Here is a 15,153-nt window from a genome sequence, read left to right as displayed (position 1 = left end):
ACAAGTAGGTAAAACAAGCCAGATACAAGAGGACAAACGTACGAGGTGCCCAGAGAGTCAGATTCTGAGCCACAGAAGGAATGAGAGGCGGGGAGTCGGTGCCGAGCGGACGGGTTCTGGTGTGGGAAGAGGAGCGTTCTGGAGAAGGCGGCCGTGATGCTGCACTGCAGTGTGAGTGTGCACCTCACATCACGGAACTGTGCCCTGCGAAGTGGCTGAAGTGACACGTGTGTAGGAAGTTCATTCTTCACGAGGGGAAAGTAGCGCTTACAGGAAAGAGCCCATGTCCCCAGCTTTGTGCCCCAGTTTGTCACACAGCCTGCCCGGCACTCCTGGGCCACCCTTTAACGGCCTCGCCCTGGGCTGCTGTCCAGACCCACAGTTACTCCTGAGAGCGTCACAAAGACTCAGCCCACAGTGACTGGCCGGCAGACCGAGGCAGGGACAGGGCTAGGGCTAGGGCTAGGGCTAGGGTCAGTCCCTGCCAATCCATTTCCGGATGGCCAGGTGGTCTTAAGAATGCAACTCTGACCTCATGCTGCTGCTTAAAACCCCTCGCGTGGCCCCGGGAAGCACAGTGTCTGTAACCGAGCATGGCTCCTTCCACAGGGGCCCTTGCCTAACTCAGCCCCCGCCTGCGCCCATTCTGCACGTTACCCAGGGCCGTCCTCAGGACTCTTTTAGATTGCTGTGTCCACGAGGATCCACACGTCGACCCTGTGCATAGTTCGTCCCCAGTACCCAAAATGCAGTGGGCCCTCAATGAGTCCTGGAAGAATGAATCCACCCATCAAGACAGCCTGCAACTGGGAGACTAAAGGAGGAGGAGAAGGGATCCTGAACACCAGAACACTTTGGCAACTCCCAAAGCTGCTCGGGAGCAGAGTTACTGCTGCCAAAGCCCTGGTGTGAACTCAGAGCACTGTAAAGCAGTTCCTAACTTTTGGGTTTTCTTCCACCCAGGCCTCTCCGAGCCAGGCTTCCCTCTGCCTTTGTAGACTAACTCGTGTTCAGAGAAATGGAGACTTTTGTGAACTCAGTACCTTCTCCTAGACCCACATCACTGTCACCTCTGCCCCGATACCCTACAGCACATCAAACTCGGCCCAGCATTGTCCGCCTCCCCAGAGTCTCTCTTCTCTTGTCCCCATCTGGATCAGCTGAGAAGCAGCTAAGGACACCTGGCTCTTAGTTGTGATCTCTCTCGGCCAGTACACACATGCACACGCGTGTGCACACATAACCAGTTTTCACTCAAATAAGTACCCATTTCTCAAGCTTGTTTCTTCGTCTCTGTGTGCTGCTTGTTTCTGGCTGATTTAGGGAGAAGCTTCATGAATGCTTCCCCCACCTTTCCTTCCCCCACCTTTCGGCACGTTTTACCCAGACTGCTGCTCAGCGAATAGGCCCTCAGCCCTCAGCCCACCTCTGCTGCTGCGGCTCTAATCTGTGTGGGTAATTTCTCCCACTGAGGAAGCCTAAGACCCAAGTTCTTCAGTAAAGGAAAGTATGAAGAAAAAAAATAATGATGGTAAGAGGAAGCCCACGGGCTCCGCAGAAGCTGCCAGTCGGTGTGTTGCTCCCAAACACACCCTTTCACAGCACTTACCTGCAGGCCTTGTGATTACAGCTTTATGGGACCTGTTCATCCCGGACTATGACTCTGAATTTTCTGAGGTGCTGCAATGTGCCTTTGGATACCCAAGCCACCCCATGGATACCCAAGCCCACCACCATTGCTGAAAAATCAGAGCTAACGAATGAGTATCTGTTGAGTGGATGGACAGATAACCCCAAAACTGCTTTCAACAGTATCAGGTCAGCAGAAGAGAGAGGAACCCATTGACAGGAGAAACACACTTTCATTAGGGCTAGAACCAGATGATTTATAGACCACAAGCTCTCTCAAGGCAAAATAAACAAACAAACAAAAAACCAAGTAGGATTAAATGGGCTGCTGTGGTTTGAATGTATCTCACCCAGAAGTTCCCACGCTGGAAACTTACTCTTCAGATGCATGCTAGTGGCATTTGGAGGCAGAGCCCTTGGGAAGCAGTCAGGATCAGATGAGTCCTGGGGCTGGGACCTGCTGACTGCATTAATGACCACGAGAGGAAGAGAGACCTGATCTATGTGATGTCCTTTACCACGCCATGGTGGAGTCAGGGGCCTGCGCTGATGCAACTACGGTGGGAACTCGGCTCACAAACTTGGTTCATTCCAGACGGCTGTGTTTGTGCTCATCACCCGATGCCAAGTTTGTGAATGGAAGCAAACTTTTACCAATTACTTCTGTTGCAAACTAAATTGTAAACAGAGTAATTTGTGAACTGAGGTACCACTGTGCCCTACCATGCTATGAGATCTCCCAGCTTGTTGAATCATGAGCTAAACAAACCACTATGCATTATAAATTACCACACTGTGGCATCCAGGTATAGCAACTGAAACAGGCTGAGACGTAATTACATTAAATTACTTTTTGAATATGTAACCGATGGGGCTGGGGATTTAGCTCAGCGGCATAAGCACTTGCTTTGCAAGTGTGTGGTCATGAGTTCGATCCCTGGTACCGATAAAAAAGAAAAATACAAAAAAAAAAAAAGTTTTAAATATGTAACCGATTAAACCTGGCACACTGTTCTATCATGTGCAGAATTCTTGGGAAGGTCACACTTTGGAATTGCCATTGGTAGGTAACCTCAGCTAAACAGAACTGTGCTAGCATGTGAGCCTGCAAATTATCAGAAAATCTACAAATGTGTCTTTTTAAAATAACTGTCATGTAATTAGCAAACAACACATTAAGCTTGACCTGCACATTTTAAAAACCTAAACCTTTTTCAAATGGGCTCAAATAAGAATGTTTTTAAAAATAGGTACTGCAGTGAAAGGGCTATTAGGAAATAGGTTTGTCCCACAAAAGCCCTTTTGGTTGCCTGAACTATAAACTATAAAACATGACAGAGTTTTACGATCTCACGGTGACACAGTTTAAAATGCAGGTGAAAAGACTTGGAGGTCTATAAAGAGCCCTGCGAAGGTGTGCCTTGGTTAGTTTGGAAGGACAAGGGCCAGCATCCTACCTCCTCCCACAGCAGCACACTGAGATCCCTTCACAGTAGACAAATACCAACCACAGACGTGAGAAAAGATGCTGCCTGTGATGAAAAGGATCAATTAACACTTCCAAAGAGGTATGACAAGTCTGTTCAGTGTAAATCATAATATAACAGCCACTGTTACAGTAACTTCCAGGAAGTTTGGACTCAAAAAAGAAAAACTGTTCTTTTATACAACATGTCACTTTGCTCTAGAAAAAAGATCCACACAGGGCATCCGATGTCATTAGAAACCTCACCCCAGTATACGGGACTTATGAATGCCAAGAGTGGCAAAGGCCTCAAAATAATCATTTGATCACAGTCCTTTTGGAAACACCAGCTTTTCACATAGGCACTCAAGTGTTTAAAACAACAACAACAAAAAAAGCCAGCAATTCGTTAAAAGGAGTCATTTAACTCTGCTAGTCCTGGAATTAACTTCACAGAAAGACCCGTAGGCTTAGCCACAGTTCAGATTGTATATAAAATCCCTACCTTACATCTTGAAGTATTTACAGAATATGGTATTTCAGCATTCCTTGGCACAGTAGCAAAGTGCCAGAGGAGAAGTAACAGAGGTGCCATATCTCTTAATACTTCCTGTTTACTAACAATTATCCTCTGAAACTAGGCGAGACAAACACATTGCTTTTGTAAATTACTAGTTAATTTTGTTTGAGATTAGTTTTTTCCTAATCAAAACAATGTCATCATTTAAAGGTATCTGAAATTGTTCATTTCACAATGCCATAATAACATCTATTTTTAATAAGATAAATATATTCCTTCTAAAGATATCTATATGTCTCTTTAAAGCCTAATTAAAATTATTAACTGACTTGTTAATTTAACATAAAATTCAGGTGAAGAAGCAGTGATGAGTGATGATTAAATCAGGGTCACTTTATGATATGTTAATAGATTTTAAAAATTGATAAAACTGACAGCTTTTAGGGCTGGGGATATGGCTCAGCGGCTTAAGTGTCTGCCTAGCAAACACAAGGTCCTGAGTTCAAGTCCCAGTACCAAAAAAAAACCATACTGACAGCTTTTGATTATTTTTATCTCATCAAGGAAACTGACTTCATTTCTTTCTAAAGAGAAGACCATAAAAAGCTAAGCCTGGAGAAATGGCCCAAGACACAAGTCTGTCCAACCTGTGAACTCTGTTCTGTGCCATCCGCAGTGAGTTTGAAAATGTTTGCCCCAAAACATTTAGGACTTTTTTTGGTTTTTCAAATGAGATCCTCAGCTGGAAAGGATTTACAATATAAGCAACCGCCCACCAACAGGAAAGAAGAAGCGCCTGCCCCGAAACTCCGAGGTTCATGCTTGTTTTTTCAGGTGCAAGTTCGTCCTTCCCCACGGTGAAATGTCACCCTGGCCCTAAAGCCCCTTCCATTTAGAGCTGTCACTCTCCGGAGCTCAAGTCCCTTCTTGCTGCGTCAGGAGTCATGTTAGAATTTCTACATCTTTGTCAACGTGCTGTCAACCCTTGCCGGCTCTGGCTGTCCAGATGGGGCGGAAATCAGCCTCGCCAGCTAGGGCACAAAACACCATTCATGGCGTTCACCAACCCTTCCCAGCGACACACGATGTGTTCATTCAAACTCATAACAAACATTCTCACTTAAAATACCCTGGATGGGCTCCCTGTTCTCCTCCGCCTGCCAATCCCAGCTCGCTCCTCGTCTTTGCTAAGGCAATAGGAAGCAGTCATTCAAGGAGAAATTGGTTTCTCGGTGGTTTTGCGCAGTGCTGATTTTTCCATGATGGAAGGGGAGGAGAGGGGAGATTCGGTGCTCATTGATACCACAATAAGACTACCGGGGCCCGCCTGGCAACCCCGGCACCCTGGCCCTCGTGCCAAGGCCTAGCACAAGGCAAAGGAACTCACCACCAAAGCAAGGCATCATCTCCTCCCACGGATATGTGTGATTCGGTCCACGTCAGCAGTTCTAGGAGAGCGTGTCGTGCCCAGCACAGCCCTTTCTCCGTGAGACAGACATGTTTCTTGTTCCATTCCCTACAATACTCTCATTTTGTAAGTGCTGCATGGCAGGTTTGTTTCTTTTTTCCCCTAACATTACATTCATGCTACTTTAGGGTTTTTCAAAACAACCCTAAACAACCTTGGAACGGTGGAGACTGCAAAGGTTGGAGCCGCCTCAAGCCCTCTACTCACCACACATGGACTAGTCCTCACACAACCGAGAACCCAAGCAAATGGAAAGATTGGAGGCCAACTAAACACCCAGCAAGTAAGCAACAGCTAAGTTATGGTCCAGCCACACCTAAGGTCAATGGTAAAATCAGAAGTGACATCAGGGAAGCACTGGCATTAGGAGGTTTCAGTAAGATTTACGTGTAAATAATGCTTATGCGTGGGGACAAAGGACACAGAAAACAATCATCCCCCAACCAAAGCTTCCCTTGGGAGAGCACGAAGCAGGGCTTCCAGGCGCAGCGGGAAGACGGGGAGACGGGCCGAGGGGCGGGACCCACCTTGTAGTAGTCGTAGAGCAGGCCAAGGGCGGCAGCACTGTCCTCGTCTCCGTTGATGCTCATCATGGCCTTGGTGGCCGCCGTCAGAGGGTTCTCCAAGTAGGACTTCCAGGCTTCATCCTCGCTGGTGTACGCCCTTCGGGTGTTGAACGGAGGGTCGCTGGGCATCGGCACTAAGGCCACGAGTCTTTTATTGCTGTGAAAGTGAGAGCACCATGAGGGTTACTTTCAGGACACTTTCCTCCCCCACAAACCTATACTTTATGAAGCTGAGAGCGGGAAGGCACAGCTGTGAGCACTTTGGAGGCCGAGGCAGGAGGATGGGAATGCGCTGGCCCCCAGGCTCAGATGTATAGAAGGTTCAAGGCCAGCGTGAACTGCACGGCGAGGTCCTGTCTCAAGACGAACAAAACACCCACACTTTATCTGGCTCCAAACACTGATTTGTAAGTTCCCATAATAAGGGAACAGGAAGGGGAAATTAAAAATTAAAGAGACTGTCATGGTGCACTTACGAAGCCGCTGATCTGTTTTTGTGCTGTCTGAAAAATTAGAAATATTTTAAAAGTAATGTAAGTAGCATGCATTGGTCCCTTTAAAACTAGAAAACTTCTGGCTCTAATCATTCCACACAATTTTATTATTCTTCACTGGTAATACTAGAGCAGAACCTGAGAGAGGTTTCATTTAACTGAAATCTAAGTAAATACATAACATTAAATGTAATCAATGTTAATTATTAAAATTGTAGTTGTCTTGTACTTGAAAGTACTAGCGAATTATGGAGCAATCTGAATCTCTTACATATTTATTTTAGGTTTTGAGGTGGGGTCTCATGATGCAATTCAGTCTGACCTTGGACTCACTTTGTGGTCCAGGCTGGCCTCCAACTCGCAGCAGTCCTCCTGCCTCAGCCTCCCAAGTGTGCCACCTTGCCCAGCTAAGTCTGTTAATTTAAATGTAAACTACTTGGCGAACACAACGTATCACATACAGGTAATTCTGCACCATAAGGCTGTGGAGCAAGAGCGATTAGATAGACCCTGAACTCTCTCTGCATTGTGGGGCTCAGCCTCTGCCTAGACCACAGAGAAGCTCCAGGCCCCGGAGCTCCCGTGGAGAAAGCACATCTGGATAGCTTTTAGGATGGACAGACAGGGCCTGTGTAAAGTGGCACAGGACTCGGAAGGCCATGCCGTCACATGGTAATGACTGACACACCCAGGGACCACACAGTCACCACGAGGTCCAGGAAAAGAACCCAGCGAAGCTTCCCCACACATTTCCCTAGCCTTTTGCTCAGTCAGTGAAATGGAACCAAGCTCCTTGATGAGGTGCTGTGTTCCAGGAACACGGATGCCTACCACGAGATGCTGGGGAGCTCGGCCACCACACCCTCCTGAGGTGGTCCTGAAAGAGGTGCCTGCACACGCTCCTCTGGGAGGGAGCGTCCTGTGCGGCTGTGACCGCCCTGAGCCCTCAGGGAAGCCAGCGTCCAAGGCCTCGGGTGGGGTGGATGGAGCCATGCAGGCTGTGTGTGCAGAAATGCCCTGGTGCTGGTAGGATGTAGGTGCGCTGGGAAGACCACTCAGCAGAGTGCATCCCAGGCTGGACGGTCTTCAGGCCTCTGAGCTGAGGGCTTTGTGCCCGTGGTCTGGGGGAACTGATTAGGAGGAAAGAGAGAACACTGACCCAATTGCAAATGAACTGGACTGAAAGGGTGCAGTCAGGTCTTGGAGTAAATGAGAAAAGTCCTGATCAAAGGGCCCACTCTCCACTGGCAGAGAGGTGTCCCGTGGCAATGGCCTTGGCAGCGAGTCCCTGCCCGGTGTCCCGCTGCCGAGGGAGCTGCTTCAGTTCTGTCTTAGGTGGAGACAGCAATGCTGACCGTACTTTTCTCACCCTGTGTTTGTGGGGTCAAATGAAACAGAGTCCCCTAAAAGGCACGGCACCGTGAAAATAACAGGCACCCCCCACCGCACAGCTCTGTGTCCTGCGAGGTTGTATGTGGGTCCATTTTTGGCAAAGTTGCTCCCATTGAAAAGTGCCGAAGATAATCATTAACTAAAGGGAAACTGAAGTTGTTCACTTCACAGGGATCTGTAAGTGTTTACTGAGAGCCCAACAGGTGGCCCAGAGAGATTGAGGGGAGCTGAAGGAGACAGACACCGTCCCTGACCCGACATGGCCAGAGACAGAGCCACCCGCCACCCCGCACTACCTCCCACCCCGGCAGCGCTGGGAAGGCACAGGCAGGGCCTGCAGGGAGGGTTGCTGGGCAGTGCTGGGAAGGGAGAGCAGGAGGGTCTCTTAAAGGAAGCCTATCATTACAGGCTGGGGATTTAGCTCAGCGGTATAAGCACCTGCCTTGCAAGCAGGCGGTCATGAGTTCAATCCTCGGTACCGAAAAGAAAAAAAAAAAAAGGAAGCCTATTGTAGAAGTACAGACCAACAAAGGTTTCTTACAAAGGAGTACGCTTTTTATTCATTTCGGAGAGCCTGCTGGCAAGATTTATATATTTTAATCTAAAGGTAAAACAGCGTCTGCACATTGTGTTCGATTGCCAGTCACATCGGACAGGGCTGGATATGCAAAGGGGAAATGTTGGGGGCCTATAGGGATCCCCAGGCCAAAGAAATGAGGCCACTGGAGAGAAGCAGAGAAGAATAGGAGGCCCAGATTCTGATGGTGCCCCCTGCCAAGTTGACCCCCATAGTTGATTAGTTGGGGTCACCTTGATACTGGTCTACACCCTTCTAGAGTAGAATGGGATTCTGAACCCCAGTGGTTGCCCATTAGCCCCAGGTTATCATGGGAACTTAAAATGCCCAGTTCAGCAGAGGATCCAGGACTTAGGGGAAACCAGATTCAAGCTTCAAGGCATGCTTTCCACCAACCGGGTGTTGCTTCCGCCTCACCATAAAGACAAAAGATCCTATGTCTCACTTCCAGTAACTGAGGACCTAAAGGAGATGAGGTTCTGAGAAAAGTCCCTGCTGCTGGGAGAGTGGATATTAATTACACACTGACAAATTCCTAGGGGTTTAGCAGGAAGCCCACAGCCAAGTCTAGATTTCCACTGAGTGGGGTCCTGATTCGCTGGAGAGAGCGTTCCCCGGTCCTCCTTAGAATCTGTCCTCCCCTCTGCTGGGTCTGCTGGGTCTCCTGGACCACTGGCTGCCTCTGTTTCACCCACGAATCTAGGAAATCCATCAGCCTTTCCTTAAAGATACAACAATGGAGGAGTCTGCACACAGACACAGAAAGGGGTTCTGGGAAATGTCACTTTACTGCTTTTCACACTTCTGATGGCCCCATGGGGCTTTCCGTGCCCTCCCCTTTCATGATGCAACTGAATCGTGAAACTGGATATTTTCTTCACAGATTACGATCTCTCTGGTAGAGCACTGTTGAATGAAGTTTGGTTTAATATAAACAAAATAATCTTTCCGGTACACTGAACAGAAATGTAGACCTGAAGAGAAAGGAAAGTTTCAGAGAGCGGCTTTGCTGGAGTGCGGAACACTCTGGGAAGCTGTTCTATCACTGCTCATGGGAATGACGGTCTGCTTCCGCGTAGGTCCTTAGCTACAGCCTGTGTGGCCCTGAACATGGAACTGTGACCCTGGAGCCCTGATCCCTGGACCCTTCTTTGGAGAAACATGAGGATGATTACTTCAGAAGTCATGGCAGGGCTAACGCTGCATTAGATCTCACACACACACACACACACACACACACACACACACACACACACACATACATTTCTTTTTCCTTAAACTCATTTGTTTTCTTTGACCTAACAGCCCCGTTTTGTGGCAGTGGGGTGCACGGTTGGGAGATGAGTGTGAGCTCACACAGTGAAAGACACGGAGCACGCACAGGACTGGGACGTTGACCACTCGGTCAGCAGAGGCCGCAGGTCTCCTGGCCTCTCCCTGTCCCACTCTGAGCACTGATGTTGCACGCGTGGATCGCTTAGCTGGGCAGAGGGTAGGACACTCACTGCGTGGCTGCTCCACCCTCACACACAGGGGCCCCTGCTGTGCAGTGCTTCACCCTCTCTACTGTCCTCTGGACTGGGCCTTCAGCCCGACACCCTGTCCTTCAGCTGCCCTCTGCCTTCCACGTGGGAATTGCACGGAGCACAGGACACTCACGCTGCGTGCTCACCGCAGGATGTAAATCTTCCATAGCTGCATTACGATCCAAAGCTCTGCGACTCCCAAATTCTCCATCTGACCTGCAAGGCCCTCTGTTAATGGCCTCCGATTTACTTCTCAGCGTTTACTGTCCGGTGCTTGCTAATGTACAGAGCGGAGCTGTTTTCTCTGCTGTCCCTGAAGATTCCTGTCCCTCCCTCCCGGAGCTTTGCTGACTGCTCGCTCCCTGAAATCTCCTTCTTGCTTCTTTCTGACACTGCTTTTATCTCAGTCCAGCTGCAGAGTTCCAGCCTCCAAAAGATGGTCCAGAATCTCCCCTACTAGCCAGGCATGGTGGCGTGCGCCTGTAGTCCAGCTACTCGGGAGGCTGAGGTGGGAGGATCGCTCGAGCCCCGGAGTTCCGGGCTGTAGGGCAGTGCGCTATGTCAGTCAGGTATACGCACTAAGTTTGGCATCAATCTGGTGACCTCCCAGGTTGCCTGAAGAGGGGTGAACCAGCCCAGGTCAGAAACAGAGCAGGTTAAAACTCCAGTGCTGATCAAAATCTCCCCTGCTTTCAAAATTTCCATTTGCCAAGAAGAACTCCTACAGTATGCACATCACTGGTCACATAACCTACCATTTAATTTTTACCATGCAAAGGCTGTTGGCTGCGCAGAAGACAGTCAGCTGTGAGCCGACCCAGGACACCGAAACAGTGCCATCCCATGAAAGCCGACCCTAGCCACCCGCTCTGGGCCCACAGACTTGGGTTCCAGCCTGCCTGGCTTCCCTCTAAGAGCTGCAGGTTCCTCTTCCCAAGCTGGGCCTTTGGCTTCCTTCCAGAAAGGCCCACTTCCACCCCATGCCTGGGCCATAAGGAAGAGAAGCGCAAGATAACACAGGAAGCCGAACACTCGCCTCTACCCAGCGCCCCAGCGCCACCCCACCTCCCACCCGAGGCCGCCCACAGGCCTTGCTGGCTCTGCTGGTGACAGCTCCACTTTCCTCACTGCGTCCTGGTCAGCCGTGTTCTCTCTCTCTCTCTCACACTTCCCGAGAGAATCACATCAGCTCTTCCTCCTGCACAATAGCTGGGATTCTGACCGCTTCTCGCCACCGCCCTGCTTCTACCCTGGTCCAGGCTCTCCCCCTCCCTGGCGGGTGGTCGAATCTTCTCCACGGCGAGCAGCACCCTGTGGCCTCCTAGGTCCTCACCCCTCGGAGTCCTGTCCTACACCGCACCAGGACTGACCGTGGGCAGTGCACGGGCCGAAGTGAATGCATGGCACTTCTAGAGGAACTGAAGCCTTGGCAAACCCCAGTGAGAAACCCAGGGCTGCTGCCACCCATGGGTGGAACCCTTCTTGGTACTCCAGCCAGACACAAGGCTAACGTGAGTGACAGTCCTAGTGACAACCATACGGGAGACCTGGAGCCAGAAGCACTCAGGGAAGTCGCCCCGCCACAGCTCGCTCATAAATCTGAATTTTATACTTCTCAGTGTGAGAAAATGCTTCTCACCTGGCTGCCAAGTGTTGCGGCAATGTGTCACACAGCAGTGACAAACGCAGCCTCACACCCCTGAGAGAAGTCGCATCCCAACGCAAACCACCACACACCCAGTCCCTCAGGGGCTCCTGGTGAATCAGAGGGCTCAAGGAATCACCAACGTGCTCCCCGACCCCAGCCCACGAGGAGGGTGATGCAGGAGGGCTGCAAATTTGAGCCCAGCCCGGGAACCTTTGCAAGATACCATCTCAACATAAAATATTTTGAAAAGGGCTGGGGATGTAGCTCCGTGCCAACTTCCTGGGTTCAATCCCAGCACCTCAAAAAACAGAACTAAAAAGTAGGTGGGGCTTAACGTATTGAGAGCACAGGAGGAGCTGTGCTTTCCACAAACTGGCCCGCAGCGTGTGTGGACAGGCGTTGTCGGCTGACGGATGTGAACAAGCCTGAGGCCGGGTCGACCCGTCCTCCTTCCCTGCGGTCCTCTCTCCCGGGGCTCAGCCTGCCACTCCTGCGAGCTGTAGCCCAGGAGCCGCACAGGTTTACAGCAGGCCGGCAGCAGCGAGGAGCGGCCGACCTCGGCCAGGGTCGGGCACCCAGGGTTGCTTTGGTGTGCCTGCCGCCGTCATCCTCAGCACTGTCCTGCCTCGGGGAGAAACACTGCTACCCGGACGACGGTGGCAACGCTTTTATATAATTCTCAGCATTTCCTACCACCCACCGTGCCCAGGCTTCCTACCCCAGCCTGCACACAGCCTGTACCTCAGCCTCCTAAGTCTTCTGTTCTCCAGATGGTCCTCTTCAGCCCGTAAGATTTGGGCTCCCTCTACTTCAGTTTTCCGTAGCAGATCACTGACATGGAACTGCTTCCACCTGGCCAAAAACTGGCCCTATGCAGACCCCAAACTAAATGGCAAAATCACAAGAAGGGACACTTACTTTGTTCCTTTGGAATCTTGGTGTTTTCCCATTAACAGGATAAGATGTGCAATTGGGAACTGAAGAACCCATTACCCTAGCTAGAGCTCACGTCTCAATTTAAAAGCCAAAGGGTGTCAGGACTGGGTGCTCGGAGTAACAGCCGCCCTCCGGAGAAGGGGAGGCGTGTGCCACATTCGGACAAGGGCTGGGCTTCACTGGGAAGTGTCCACCCTCACTGCTGCACTTACTGGCTTCAGCTTTCTGCCTCTGACCTAACCGTGAGAGTCAGGGACACGAAATGAACCTGAGAGTCGGGTGCAGTGGAAATCTTCATGTTGGTGATGGCTGTATTCCAAGAGAGGACTCAATTCAAAGAAAATATTATGATGCCCTGTGCTAGAAAATGCATAGCCTTAAAAACAGTAGTTGTAAAATATAAGTTGTTTATGGAAGTTAAGAGAATTCCATGTCAGATACACTTGCTGTGAATTACTGCAATTTATGAACTGAAGTAGTCTCTCTCTCTCTCTCTCTCTCTCTCTCTCTCTCTCTCTCTCTCTTTTCCTAGCTTTGCTAATATCCTAAACTTGTACTTACTTTAAGAATAAGACTCAGGAGGCTGGGGATTTAGCTCAGTGGCATAAGCGCCTGCCTTGCAAGCAGGTGGTTGCGAGTTCAATCCCCGGTACCGATAAAAAGTTAAAAAAAAAAAAAAAAGAACAAGACTCAGTAGCTGCAGCAGAGGTATATCACCTCCTAGAAATAAATCATGAGGAGGAAGATACCATATGGAGTTGGAAGAAAAATAAAAAGAACTTTTCAATGAAAAGAACTGGTAGGCTGGTGACCTATGAAGTGACCGGAACTGGTTAGTGCGTACATGGGTAAATGAAGTCCGACACTGTCATGATCACAGGGGCCCATATGCCGGCTTCTTTCTCCCTTTTGTTTTTCCACGTCAGGCGGGTCAGGTGCTGGCACCACAGCAAGGCTTGAGGAGGGCTCACGTCACACCACGGCACACACCCCCAGTCGTCAGGCTCCTGGACCCAAGGCTCCTTTCTCCTCCTGCACTTTGCCATGCCACTCTAACAGGGACCCTCCACCTGGCAGGCGGTGTTCCGAGCACCTTAATGGATTGAACGGCACATTCCTGCAAATCACCTCCGTGTCACATGTGGTTTCCCTGCCTTTCTACATGTGAGGAAACCATTCTTCCCCTTGCGTGGAGCTGGGTAGTGGTTGGTGACGGCCTGGGCTCTACCCCAGAGAATGCAGTCATAAGCATCCTTTTCTCTTGCTGATTCTTGACAATATTTTTATAAGTAGAAAGAAAAGATTACTCCAAAAGGAGGCCTTAGGAATTAAATTGAATACAACAGACCGATATAACAGTGTTTTTACATAAAGACAATCAAGATGGTGTCCAAATTCAGAGCAATAAAGAAATTGTGGAAAGAAGCAAAATCTGTAAGCTCCCTGGAGAAAAAGATAATTTATTTGTAGAATTCCAAGGCCCTGGAATGTTCTAGAAGGAACATATCAGAGAGGCAACACACATTACCTAAGCAAATTACGTGAGGCGATGTGTAGACTCCTTATTCATCTTTAGTTTAGCATAACTGGGGTCACTTGGTTTTTTTTTTTTTTTTTTTTTTTTTGTCTTTTTCCTTTTTATCGGTACCGGGGATCGAACTCAGGACTGCCTGCTTGCAAGGCAGGTGCTTATGCCACTGAGCTAAATCCCCAGCCCAGGGCCACTTGTTTTTAAACATTGTTTGGAAAACTATTAACAAGTAATTCATGTAATAGAAATGCAAGTTAGAGAATGTAAACTGGGAGTGGGCAAATCCTGGAACTCAGGAAAGCTGAAGTAGGAGGATCAAAAGTTGAAGCCTAGCCTGGGTAACTTGGCAAGTTAGCCAAACCCAGCCTTGAAATAAAAAACAAAATGAAAGAGCTGGAGATCAGGGTCCTAGGTTCAATCCCCAGTAGCCACACACACGCACACACACACATATACACACATACACACATGCATCACACATATGCACATGTGCACACACAGTGGTGAGAAGCTGAGAAACAAGGGTGATGTTAAAAAGGAACCAGAGAGCTGGGCGTGGTGGCTCACACCTGTAATCCCAGCACTCGGGAGCCTGAGGCGGGAGGATCGTTTCGAGTTCAAGACCAGCCTGGGCTACAAAGTGAGCTCAAGGCCAGCCTGAACTGCATAGCCAGACCCAGTCTCAAAAAAAGACACACACTCACACACAAAGAGGAACCAGAAGTATGATTTTCAAAGGAAAAACATATTTTATAACCAAAGTAGCTTTCAAGTTTATAAAGAGAACTGTTTCCTGCTGAGGAACTTCTAATGCTCAGATCTCAGCAGCAGGAAAGGGGTTTGCAAGCCTGCAGAACAAGCTTCACTCCAGGACCCTCCCGTGCTCACCACCACTGTTTACAGGCAACAGGGAAGAGAGGGATTTTGGAGCAGTTCTAGAGGATAAAGAACAAAGATAGCAGGATAAAGGAGAAGCCTGAACCCGGAGTCTGCACTCTCCTCCAGTGCAGAAAGAGTTAATGCATAACTGGGGAGTTTCTTCCCCTCCGGCTCAAACATTGTACCCAGAGTCGGCAGGTCTGTGGGGTAAGGTGACTGGGCAAAACATCACTTCTTAGACGTAGAGGACTCTGGCTGGGAGGGGTCCCAGGGCCAGAAAGACACGTAAGTTGGTAAAATGCCTCACGTGGCTTCAAGCTGCCACAATGAGAAAAGAAAGCATTCAGTGGAACCAGACACGGCGGCCCAGCCCTGTAACCCGGCACCGGGGAGGCTGAGACAGAAGGATCTCCCACATCTGATGCCAGCCTGGGCTGCATAGTGAGACCCTATGCAGGGTCTCAAAAACAAAAGCATTTAAAAAGATAAAACAGCCTGTCAGTCCCCCACTGTCCCTTAGGG

At 49.4% G+C, this 15,153-nt stretch overlaps 1 protein-coding gene and 1 non-coding gene across 5 annotated transcripts in view; both read right to left on the bottom strand.

Annotated features, from left to right (window-relative positions):
• Nucleotides 1–15,153, bottom strand: part of Grhl2 (grainyhead like transcription factor 2) — a 122,788-nt gene that overhangs the window by 82,662 nt on the left and 24,973 nt on the right. For all 4 annotated transcript variants that reach the window (XM_013143817.3, XM_063257685.1, XM_063257686.1 and 1 more), the window contains exon 2: nt 5,610–5,805. In XM_013143817.3, the coding sequence (XP_012999271.1) occupies nt 5,610–5,805 (196 nt within the window). The remainder of the gene's footprint in view (nt 1–5,609; nt 5,806–15,153) is intronic.
• LOC111754689 (small nucleolar RNA U13) lies at nt 13,142–13,242 on the bottom strand. The gene has a single exon (XR_002789365.1). It is a non-coding gene; the product is annotated as a small nucleolar RNA U13 (small nucleolar RNA).

This window comes from Cavia porcellus, unplaced genomic scaffold, assembly GCF_034190915.1.
Source record: "Cavia porcellus strain 051 isolate PalLab524CR breed Dunkin Hartley unplaced genomic scaffold, mCavPor4.1 scaffold_10, whole genome shotgun sequence".
Classification (NCBI taxonomy): domain Eukaryota; kingdom Metazoa; phylum Chordata; class Mammalia; order Rodentia; family Caviidae; genus Cavia; species Cavia porcellus.
This window is presented reverse-complemented; position numbering and strand designations above follow the sequence as displayed.